Consider the following 12,441-nt stretch of genomic DNA (forward strand, 5'->3'; position numbering starts at 1 on the left):
TTTCTTTTTCCAATATTGGGCGATCAACATTCTCGCCGCTGCCGTGGTGTAATGAAAAAGTTTCTCATCCTGTTTATTTATTTCTCCATCCAGAATTCCCAGCAAAAATAATTCCGGCTTTTTCTTTATGTTATATTTCATCATTTTTTTAATTTCTTCTAAAACCTGGCTCCAGAAATTTTGAATCACCTCGCAATGCCACCACATGTGTAAGAAGGTCCCCTCTTCCTTTTGACATTTCCAGCAAGAATTACTTTTTGTTTTGTACATCTTGTGTATTTTACTTGGAGTCATATACCACCTGTAGAACATCTTAATCATGTTTTCCTTAATCCCCTCCGCTGCTGTAAACTTCCATGCTTCTTTCCAGAGTCTTTCCCATTTTTCCAAATCAATTGTCTTGCCCAATTCTCTTGCCCACTTAATCATAGTTTCTTTCACCATCTCATCTTTAACCTCCCATTCCAGTAATATATTATACATATTTGATATTAATTTATTTCTGCTTTCTAACAGGTGTATTTCTAATAAAGAAGGTTCATTTAGAAACCCTTTTTGTGTCCTGTCTTGGTTAAATTTACTATTTATTTGATGGTACTGGATCCAACCCGTTAAGAAATGTTTGATATCATTATACTCCTTTATTTTTAATTTTCCATCTTTTTGTTCTATCAGATCTTTATATTTGCCCCAGTTTGCATTGGAGTTTATTTTTTTTAACTGTAATTATTTCGATTGGAGAAACCCATTTAGGTGTTTTAGGTTCCAATAATCTTTGGTGTTTTTCCCAAATTTTCAATAGAGACTTTTTAATATGATTGTTAAACCCTTTATGTGCTTTTAATTTATTTTCCACCAGGTAGGCATGCCAGCCAAATTTGTTTTCAAACCCCTCAAGGTCCAGCAATTCATGATTTTCTAGTAATAACCATTCTTTTAGCCATAAAAAACCTGCCGCATCATGATAAAGTTTTAGATCGGGTAATGCCAAACCACCTCTGTCCTTAGTGTCAATCAGCAATTTATATTTAATTCTTGCAGGCTTATAATTCCACACAAATTTTATGACATCCTTCTTCCATTGCTTAAAGATGGTTGTAGATGTTCCCAGTATTGGTATCATTTGGAAGAGGAACAACATTTTTGGAAGAATATTCATCTTAATAGTTGCGATTCTACCTAAAAGGGATAAGTTTAATCTATTCCAGGTCTCCAACTCCTTCTTTATTTCTTTCCATACCTTAATATAATTATCTCTAAACAAATTATTTGTATTATTGGTGATCCATATTCCCAGATACTTTACTTTATTCACCACTTTCAGTCCTACTTCCCTTTGTAGTCCCTCAATTTCTTCTTTCGTCAGGTTTTTAGTCAAGATATTGGTTTTGTTCTTATTTAAACTAAGGCCTGCCAGGCTCCCATATTCTTCCACTCTCTCTATACTCTGCTTAATACTTACTATTGGGTCTTCTACCATAATAATAACATCATCAGCGAATGCTTTGATTTTATGAACATCTCTTCCATTCCTGATGCCTTTAATTTTATCATCATTTCTCATATTTTCCAATAGAAATTCCAAACACAATATAAAAAGTAGTGGGGATAAAGGGCAGCCCTGTCTGGTACCTCTTTGTATATCTATTTCTCCTGTTATCTCACTATTTATTATAAGTTTCGCTCTCTGATTTTTATATATTGCTTCCACTGCATTTAAGAAATTTTTGCCAAATCCTAATAATCTTACTGCGCTTTTGAGGAATGGCCATGAAACTTTGTCAAAAGCTTTTTCTGCGTCCAGGAGCAGAAGGGCCGCTTTTTTCTCTCTCTTTACACTTAAGTATTCCAAAATATCAATAACATTCCTCATATTACTATGCATATACCTATTTGGTAGAAAGCCCGCCTGGTCCCTGTTTATCTTATCACCCAATAATTTTTTTAGCCGATTTGCCATGATTCCGGTAAATAATTTATAATCATTATTTAAAAGAGAAATTGGTCTATAATTTTTAACCTGGTTGTTATCTGCTCCTTGCTTGGGGATAACTGAAATAAGTGCTTCTTCCCACGATTTTGGAGTAATCCCTTTGTCGTATGGCTTATTTTCAGGGGATGTCTTATTTTAACCGTGTCACATCGGTACGCTGCATAGCCACGCCTCTCCAGGCTGTTTTAATGGGAGGTGCCGCATCACTATGGCTTATTTTCAGGGTATGGCTTATTTTCGGGGAACGGCTTATATTTCGCAAATGCATAGAAATCCTGCTATGGCTTATTTTATGGCTATGTCTTATTTTAGGAGAAACACGGTAGATGTAGCCTGAAATGTGATGCAAAGAAAATACATTGTTCAATTGTGTGATCATCTAGGGACCATCTAAAGCTGTGGCGTGCTCTGATAAAGACCACAATTTTTGTTTTGGCATAATTTATCTTTAGTGTATTGTGGGAGCAATAATCTGAGAACCCCTCCAGCATGCTGTGTAGACCCTTTTGGGTGAGGGCCATAATAGCCATATCATCGGCATATAGCAGAGTATTCAAATATTCAAATATTTGAATCACATGCACCACAAGGCCTGTATAAAAGAATGTGCACGCCAGTTTCTAGGTGTGCAGTTTGGCAAATTATTGCCCTGCACCTTTTGCTTTGCATATGCGATCCAGAATAAACCTGTTGTATCCTGCATGGTATTTGCCTCTTTGTGTTCATGCTCCTGCATTCAAGAGCACAGAATGGTCCTACACTATAATTTGATATTGCTGGATAGTTTTGATCAACTGCCAATGCATTTTTAATTTGCTTTCTGTTGCCACACTGGAACGTTTCCCTATAAGTGCCACTTTTTTTGTATGATTCCCGGCAAATGAAGGAAAACAACTTTTCTGCTTGTATACATTGATAATGTAATTTTGGTTATTGAGGACAAACAATATTGTACAAAAACACAGTCTCATCAGGCCTGGGCATTGGGTGCAGGCCATGCTGTAGTATAGTGCTTATGCAACTGTGAATAAAAGGTGGCGGGGCTCATTGTCTCAGGGTTTGGGGGGAAGAGGTGACAAAACTGATTTCCAATAAGTGCCCCCCTTTATTTCCAAAACAAGTCCTTGAGTCTGTACTCTGAATGGTGACATCGGGGACCTAGAAGGTGCAGGGCTTGTCAGTCCAACCCCTACACAGTCTCATCTGGCCTGCTCAGGCCTTAGAAAAGTGCAGAGGTTAAATGTGGAATGATCTTGTGTGTTCCTGTGAGAGGGGGCAGTATGACAAGTTTAACCATGTAATGATTCAGAGTACAGACTCAAGCACTACAGCACGGCCTGCACCCAAACCTGTTTGTATACAGTCTTGTTTGTCCTCAGTAACCATGATTGATGGTTAATTGATAATTGAAGAGTTAATTGATAATTCACCAGAGGCAGCTGCTGAAGAGCTATGGGAGTCAGGTGAGGGTCATGTGACTTCTCAATCCCAGCAGCTATTGGAGAGGGTCAGATGACATCTCAATCCCAGCAAGTATAAAACAGGACGACCTGGCCTGCTGAGGCCATTGGCCTGCTGAGGCCATTGGCCTGCTGAGGCCATTGGCCTGCTGAGGCCGGCCATTGGCCTGCTGAGGCCGGCCATTGGCCTGCTGAGGCCGGCCATTGGCCTGCTGAGGCCGGCCATTGGCCTGCTGAGGCCGGCCATTGGCCTGCTGAGGCCGGCCATTGGCCTGCTGAGGCCGGCCATTGGCCTGCTGAGGCCGGCCATTGGCCTGCTGAGGCCGGCCATTGGCCTGCTGAGGCGGCCATTGGCCTGCTGAGGCCGGCCATTGGCCTGCTGAGGCCGGCCATTGGCCTGCTGAGGCCGGCCATTGGCCTGCTGAGGCCGGCCATTGGCCTGCTGAGGCCGGCCATTGGCCTGCTGAGGCCGGCCATTGGCCTGCTGAGGCGGCCATTGGCCTGCTGAGGCCGGCCATTGGCCTGCTGAGGCCGGCCATTGGCCTGCTGAGGCCGGCCATTGGCCTGCTGAGGCCGGCCATTGGCCTGCTGAGGCCGGCCATTGGCCTGCTGAGGCCGGCCATTGGCCTGCTGAGGCCGGCCATTGGCCTGCTGAGGCCGGCCATTGGCCTGCTGAGGCCGGCCATTGGCCTGCTGAGGCCGGCCATTGGCCTGCTGAGGCCGGCCATTGGCCTGCTGAGGCCGGCCATTGGCCTGCTGAGGCCGGCCATTGGCCTGCTGAGGCCGGCCATTGGCCTGCTGAGGCCGGCCATTGGCCTGCTGAGGCCGGCCATTGGCCTGCTGAGGCCGGCCATTGGCCTGCTGAGGCCGGCCATTGGCCTGCTGAGGCCGGCCATTGGCCTGCTGAGGCCGGCCATTGGCCTGCTGAGGCGGCCATTGGCCTGCTGAGGCCGGCCATTGGCCTGCTGAGGCCGGCCATTGGCCTGCTGAGGCCGGCCATTGGCCTGCTGAGGCCGGCCATTGGCCTGCTGAGGCCGGCCATTGGCCTGCTGAGGCCGGCCATTGGCCTGCTGAGGCCGGCCATTGGCCTGCTGAGGCCGGCCATTGGCCTGCTGAGGCCGGCCATTGGCCTGCTGAGGCCGGCCATTGGTTCAGGAACTGGAAAAGAAAATGTTTTTTTGAGACTGTGTAGGGGTTGGACTGACAAGCCCTGCACCTTCTAGGTCCCCGATGTCACCATTCAGAGTGCAGACTCAAGGCCATTGCTTCGGGAACCAGAAAATAAAATGTTATTTTGAGACTGTGTAGGGGTTGGACTGACAAGCCCTGCACCTTCTAGGTCCCCAATGTCACCATTCAGAGTGCAGACTCAAGGCCATTGCTTCGGGAACCAGAAAAGAAAATGTTATTTTGAGACTGTGTAGGGGTTGGACTGAGACTGTGTAGGGGTTGGACTGACAAGCCCTGCACCTTCTAGGTCCCCGATGTCACCATTCAGAGTGCAGACTCAAGGCATTGCTTCGGGAACCAGAAAAGAAAATGTTATTTTGAGACTGTGTAGGGGTTGGACTGAGACTGTGTAGGGGTTGGACTGACAAGCCCTGCACCTTCTAGGTCCCCTATGTCACCATTCAGAGTGCAGACTCAAGGCCATTGCTTCGGGAACCAGAAAGAAAATGTTATTTTGAGACTGTGTAGGGGTTGGACTGAGACTGTGTAGGGGTTGGACTGACAAGCCCTGCACCTTCTAGGTCCCCGATGTCACCATTCAGAGTGCAGACTTAAGGCCATTGTTTCGGGAACCAGAAAAGAAAATGTTATTTTGAGACTGTGTAGGGGTTGGACTGAGACTGTGTAGGGGTTGGTGGCTTGTTTGCTGGCTGCCTAGACTTGTTTCCAAAAAACCTTCGTCTGTTTTCTTTGACTCTCCACTTGGTGGGAAGAAGATTCCACCTACGCTCACTTGGGAGGGAGCCAACCTCAGTGGGGGCAGTCCAGCAGATCCCTATGATTTGCTTGCTTAACCTCTTTCTCCCACAGGTGTTCCTGCATCCCTTGTGTTGCCGAACTTTATTCAGAACCCTCTTCTTCATGAACTTTTCCTGTGTTCTAAGAACTTTTCCCGTTTTGCAGAAGTTTCTTCTAGATGGTCGTGGGTAGCCAGAGAGGAAGACGCCCCGCGACTCACCTTCGTCTTCATCTTTTTCTCCAGCAGTTTTTTGCAGTTCTAAACTTGTCCTGTACTTTAAATTGTATTTACAACATTTGCATATCATTTCTGTATGCTTCTTGTAATGTCCGCCATTTGAAATTTCATGCTCGCATGTTACATGTGTTTTCCTTTATAGCTTGATATTTGATGACATGGTGATGTATGTGCAAAGCTTTTGCTATGATTTTATCCCAAGCATTATAATGTTTCTGCCTTATGTGTAACTGCCCCTCCTATTTCAATATTTCAAAATCTCCGCGTTGTGCTTACAAAAGTTGCAATCTAAATATCGCTTGTGTATTTTGTCTAGGGTATGTGAAAATGATTTACTACCCCAAGTTGTGCTTCTAAGTGTTACAGCTTATATGTGTATTAATGTTTAAATGCTCTGGTCAAGTATGCTTTCCTTTGTTAAAAGATTGGTCCTTTGCTAGTTATTCACTGTTCATATGTCAATTTTGGTGTAACAATTTATGGTAAAGTGTATTCCCTAACTCCTCTTCCTCCCTAACAACGTCGCTTGGGGAAGAGTATTCATCGTGATGTTTAAACGGTAGAGTCAGGTTTCTACCGCCTCCCTACCTTTTGGTACCCTTTTTTACTCCCCTTTTATATGCTACCTTTTGGCAGCACACCAGGTCCCTGGCTTCTCTTTCCACTTTGCTTCCTGCTTTTGATGGAAGAAAATTCCATTAGTGGTTTTGAATCTCATCCTGGAAGTTCTCCTCGTTTTTTGTAGAACTACTTCCAATGACCTTTATTTTTCATTAACCATTTTTATATTAATTTTTTTCAATCAACAAACAAAAAATAAATTTTTAAAATGGGGGAGGGGTCCGGGTAGGCGGTGGAGTCCCGTCTCCAGTTTTTTTTTACTTTTGGTCCCGGATTGGGTCCTATCTTATGTTTGACCAGTGGTTTGTTAATTTACGCTGCATGCGAGATTACATATATGCTCATCTAATCTATGTGTATTGAATCGATCACTTCTATGTTTGGCCAGTGGTTGTTATTTTTATGCTAGCTAATTGCTATGTATTTGTGTAAGCATCTCCTCATGTGAAAAGGTGTTTAAATGCTTATTTGGGTAATATTGATAATGTTATATCAAAGTGAATGTTTTTGATATCTCTAACCTGCTTCTTTTTTATTAAGGCAAAACAAAAACAAAATAATTTAAAACAAAAAAAGAAAGTTGATATGTCGGAATACACTTCGTGGATCCGTTAAAGATCCGCGGTTATTTATTTATTTTAATGGTTATTAAGAACTACTTTTCGTATCCTTACACTTAAAAGTGAAAGTGAAAGTAAGAATGAAGAGTCATTTTGCCATTAGGATTATTCCGCCTTTAACTTGTAGTTCCGGTAATGTTTCAAAGTTATCAATGAACGTTTATCCTGCTTCCCGCCTTTTTGGAGGGCAGCAACAGTGGTTTTATTGGTTGAATTATTTGTTGTGATGTCATACCTGTTCCTAAATAAAAGGCTGAGGCTCCCCGCTTAGGCAAGTCAGTTAGTCATTCTTTAGTTCTTTCAGTTCAGTCAAGTTTAGTTTAAGGGTTTTGGGAGCGGGCTGGACGGGCTGAATGGGTTTCTTTTAGTTAGGTTTAGTTTGCGGAAGATCTTTCGGTGAGGTTTTAGTTAGGCTTTTAGGTTTAGCCTAGGGCTAGATTTGCGGAAGATATTTCGGTTTAGTTTTATTTAGTTAGCATCGCGGAAGAATTGGCGCGCAGGGACTGAGAGCTCAGGGAAACTTAGCTTAGGGCTAGAAGACGAGCCTATGCGGGTTTTGCCAAAGCCACTAAAGATAGATTCGGTGTCTGTCGTCAATTTGGGGAAAAGGGAAAAGGTTTCAGGATTTTTAAAAAAAATTCTGCCAGAGAAATCTCATGCTTAAATAACATCCTTGGTTTGGTTTTCTTTATTGCTAAATGACAGTGCAGGAGGTTACAAGTAGTTCCAATTCAGATTCGAGGCATCCATTAATTTTTGAGGCACCTATTTTATTTTGAGGCATTCATTCACTCACGCACCTTCGGAGTCATTTTCCGTCTTACTCAGCTACCTTCGGATTGTGAGACTTGGCCGGCGCCCGTGCTCATAAGCACGCGGAACGCTGGCCGCTTTCCCCCCGCAACTGGTACCTCGTGCGTGGGCAGCTTAAGCTCACGCACGGGGAGCTCCAGCACCGAACCCCGGCACCCTATGTCACCATTCAGAGTGCAGACTCAAGGCCATTGCTTCGGGAACCAGAAAAGAAAATGTTATTTTGAGACTGTGTAGGGGTTGGACTGAGACTGTGTAGGGGTTGGACTGACAAGCCCTGCACCTTCTAGGTCCCCGATGTCACCATTCAGAGTGCAGACTCAAGGCCATTGCTTCGGGAACCAGAAAAGAAAATGTTATTTTGAGACTGTGTAGGGGTTGGACTGAGACTGTGTAGGGGTTGGACTGACAAGCCCTGCACCTTCTAGGTCCCCGATGTCACCATTCAGAGTACAGACTCAAGTACATGTTATGGAAATGGGGTGGGGCACTTATTGGAAATCAGTTTTGTCACCTCTTCCCCCCAAACCCTGAGACAATGAGCCCAGCCACCTTTTCTTCACCGTTGCATAAGCACAACACTACAGCATGGCCTGCACCCAAACCTGTTTTTGTACAATCTTGTTTGTCCTTAGTATCCAAAATTATATTATCAATGTATACAGGCAGAAATCTGGTGCAGTTTAAAGCAATCCTGTTTGTTGGTTAATTGGTTTGGCAACTTCCAGGCCCATGATGTGTGGTGCTAATTGTTTTCCCCAAGAGTTAATTGATAATTCACCAGAGGCAGCTGCTGAAGAGCTATGGGAGTCAGGTGAGGGTCATGTGACTTCTCAATCCCAGCAGCTATTGGAGAGGGTCAGATGACATCTCAATCCCAGCAAGTATAAAACAGGACGACCTGGCCTGCTCAGGCCATTGTTAATTTTCTAATCCCTTTTTAATGGCACCTAAATTAGTGGCTGGGACACGGGTGGCACTGTGGGTTAAACCACAGAGCCTAGGGCTTGCCGATCAGGTCGGCGGTTTGAATCCCTGCAACGGGGTGAGCTCCCGTTGCTCGGTCCCAGCTCCTGCCCACCTAGCAGTTCGAAAGCACGTCAAAGTGCAAGTAGATAAATAGGTACTGCTCTGGCAGGAAGGTTAACGGTGTTTCCATGCGCTGCTCTGTTTCACCAGAAGCGGCTTAGTCATGCTGGCCACATGACCGGAAGCTGTACGCCGGCTCCTTCGGCCAGTAATGCGAGATGAGCACCGCAACCCCTGAGTCGGACACGACTGGACCTAATGGACAGGGGTCCCTTTACCTTTAAATTAGTGGCTATCATAAATGTTGAGATATCATTAGTAGTCTAAAATTAACATATCAGATTTAGAGAAGGCGGATTAGAAACAGTTGATAATTTTCTGCTGTATATGGACTATAAACATAGAACAAGCTATGATTTTAGTTCAGATTTCTTTATTAAATTTAAACCCTGCCCACCCTCTAAAGGAGTCCAGAGCAACAAACACATCAATAGTAAAACAATACAATTAAAACTTATAAGTTTTAAAACTTCTTAAAAAAGAGAGATTGAGAATATGACGATACAGACAGGAATACAAATTATGAAACAATATTATACACACACACACACACACACGTATCTAGAAATTGTCTCGGTAAACTATACCATACAAATTCACTGCGATTTTAAATATTTTAAGTATGAATACATTTGTTAGAAGCCACTGCCACATCTTGTGACAGTGAATTCCACACATCACGGGTTGCGACAGTGACATTTACTTCAAAATAAAAAATAAAAATATTCCTTCCAGTAGCACCTTAGAGACCAACTAAGTTTGTTCTTGGTATGAGCTTTCGTGTGCACGCACACTTACTTCAAAGTAAGCTTATACTGTACAGGATTGGACTGCTGATTGCTCCCCGCCACATCCCGTGTGAATAAACCTATTTCAAGTTAAGGGAAGTCCTTATTTCCATAAGTGGCGCGCACGTGGGTGCTTATAGACAAGTCTTCCTGATGTGGGCGGTGCCAGAGATCCAACAACTAGATTCCTCCTCTCCCCCCCCCCCCGCCCGGTTGAGCTACGATAATGTACTGACTCGTGTGTGAATTACTCCCAACAGCCTCTAAATCTGGCTGCAAAAGGCTCATAACTTCCTGAGTTTCTGTTTGCTTAAGCGTGTTGTTGGCACAAGCGCTGCCTATATGGTGGACCTGGGCGGGGAATACAAAGAGGAAATGCAAGCAGCGGCTGGGACGTTTTGCAGCTGATTTCTCTCTCCCCCCCCCCGCCCCCGTAATGCCGGAAGGAAGCCGCTTCTGTACTCCAGGATCTGAGCTTAGGGCTTTGCAAGCTAGCTAGAAAAGAGAAAATCTCCAACCGCTTTACTTTGCCCTGGTGCGCGCCAACTCGCCAGGAGCAAACCATGGCCGCAGATCTCCCTCCCACCTTCTCGATCCAGCTGGTAGAGGAGCCCAGGTGCGTGATTGTCTTTCCTACAGCCGATCTCCAGATCCTCCATTTTTTTTTTACCCTATCCAGCAATAAGCAGGAGTCGTTGCCATACAGCAAGGAACATAACGACGGGATTTTTTTTTTTTTTTTAAATACAAAACCAAGATGTTTATGCTTTAGACACTAGGGATGTTTAAGAAACTGTGTTCCCAAACGCCCATCCTGTTGTCAACCTCCAGCACTGTTGAAGATTATGTTCCAGATCGATGTTTTCAAACCTGGGACCCACGTTTAACATGAATATATATAATATTATTTAATATGCTATACAGTGCTGTGCAGTGCTTTTTTCCTAGGGGTACGCATACCCCTAAACATTTTGTGAATCTAAGTTTGGCCTCATTGAGAGGCAGTATTTCAATATGAGTAGGAAAATGAGAGTACCCCTAAACATTTTTTTTAGAAAAGAAGCACTGGTGCTGTGTATGTTTACTTGGAAATAAGTCCCATTTGTTTGATGGTGTTTATTCCAAGGTAAGTGTGCATAGGGTTTTTTTTTGTTTGTTTTTTTGCTCAACCAATGCAACATGTCCCTGTATTATTTTTATTTATTGGGTTTGGATGCTGCCTTTCATCCATGGAGCAAAAGGTGGCTTACATGAGTCTTCCCTTTCCTGTTCCTCCCAACAACAAGTAGGTTGGACTGAGAAAATAGGAAAAAAGGTCATTGCTCAGTGCATGGACGTAGCCAGGATTTTAGTTGGGGGGGACAGGCTTTTTTTAGGGGGACAGAACCTCAGATTTGTATTGATTTTGATTGATTTAGGGGGTCAGCTGCCCCCCCATCCCCGTCCCCTCTTGTCTACACCCATGGCTCAGTGGAAGAACACAGGCTGGCCTCAGCTTCAATCCCTGACATTTCATTGTAGGGCTGGAAAACACTGCTGTCTGAATTTCTTAAGAGCTACTGCCAGTCTAAACGAGATAGACCAGTGATATAAGACAGGGTTAGACAATCTGACCATGGAAGCCTAAGAAGCTGCCATATCACACATCAAACTAAATCATCCAACTAGGTCACTATTGTCTGTTATGATTGGTAATGGTTCTTGACAGCCTCAGGAGGCTATATTTTCACATCACTTGTTACCTGAGATGCCTTCTGCATCGTACCAGTGGTTGAACCCTAAACCTTCAACATGCAAAGTATATGCTCTCTACTATAGCCTCCTACGACATGGTGCCTTCCAGATATTGTGGGATATAACTTGCATTGGCTCCAGCCAGGGATGATGAGAGAAATTTTCTGAAACATCTGGAGGGCACCAGGTTGGGGGGAGGCTGCTTCCCCCCCCCGACATATACATTCCCTCTTGATAATTAACAGATATGAAAACCCTGTTATGCATAAAGGAATAAAACTTGGTTAGTATACGAAAACTGCTGCCCCTTCATGTTAAACTAGCCTTGGATGTTATACCTGTTGGATGTTATTCCTTGAATTTATGTTGGTTCTTAAAGGTGCTACATCTTTGTTATTCATTCACTGCAGTTAAAATCAAAACCACATAAGAAATAAAACCGAAGCAAAATTAATCTCAAATGTGCCAACCTGATTTTCCAGATTGCTGAAGCTGAAGAAGATGTTCATCTCTAAATTTAAATCAACTCCCAAGTTTTATGCTCGGGCACCAGGGCGAGTCAACTTAATAGGTAAAATAATACATACTGGGGTTAATATGAATTCAGTGGACGTGTACATACATGGAAGCACATGCATAGAAGCATGCTTTCAGGTACCACATCTTATTTCCTCTGCTTTTGCAATTTCCACACAGTTACATCAAAAGATGGAACTCGCAAGAAGTGCAGGATGCTCAGCAATTTTGTCTTCATTTTTGAAACTATTCCGTACAGGATTACCTTGTACCCAACTAGCCCTGTGTTGTCTACTCTGATTTGCAGCAGCTGTCAAACCCATCAGTTTGGGACCTTTCCCAGTCCTCCTAATCCAAGTCCTTTTGGTGCCAGAGACAGAATCTGGGACATTCTGCATTGCAAAGCATGTGCTATAGTAACCTCTTGATGTAGTATATGAAAATATGAAACTTCCTCATACTGATTACCTCAGTACTGGCCTCAGTTCTCAAAGATTACAGGCCGAGGTCTTTCCCAGTCCTGCTACCTGTTATGCTTTATTATACCGGGCTGAGGAACCTGTGGCACTCCCATTCCCATCATCTCTGGTCATTTTCCATG

The 12,441-nt window shown here is 43.9% G+C and overlaps 1 protein-coding gene across 4 annotated transcripts in view; it reads left to right on the forward strand.

The window, feature by feature from the left end:
• The first annotated feature begins 10,013 nt into the window (after positions 1-10,013).
• GALK2 (galactokinase 2) overlaps positions 10,014-12,441 on the forward strand; it is a 63,431-nt gene continuing 61,003 nt past the window's right edge. The window contains exons 1-2 of one of the 4 annotated variants that reach the window (XM_033167808.1): positions 10,014-10,206; positions 11,807-11,895. In XM_033167808.1, the coding sequence (XP_033023699.1) occupies positions 10,154-10,206; positions 11,807-11,895 (142 nt within the window). In that variant the 5' untranslated portion in view covers positions 10,014-10,153. The remainder of the gene's footprint in view (positions 10,207-11,806; positions 11,896-12,441) is intronic. The other 3 variants (XM_033167807.1, XM_033167805.1, XM_033167806.1) reach the window with 3 other exon arrangements.

The sequence above is a fragment of the Lacerta agilis genome, chromosome 13 (genome assembly GCF_009819535.1).
Source record: "Lacerta agilis isolate rLacAgi1 chromosome 13, rLacAgi1.pri, whole genome shotgun sequence".
In the NCBI taxonomy this organism is placed as follows: domain Eukaryota; kingdom Metazoa; phylum Chordata; class Lepidosauria; order Squamata; family Lacertidae; genus Lacerta; species Lacerta agilis.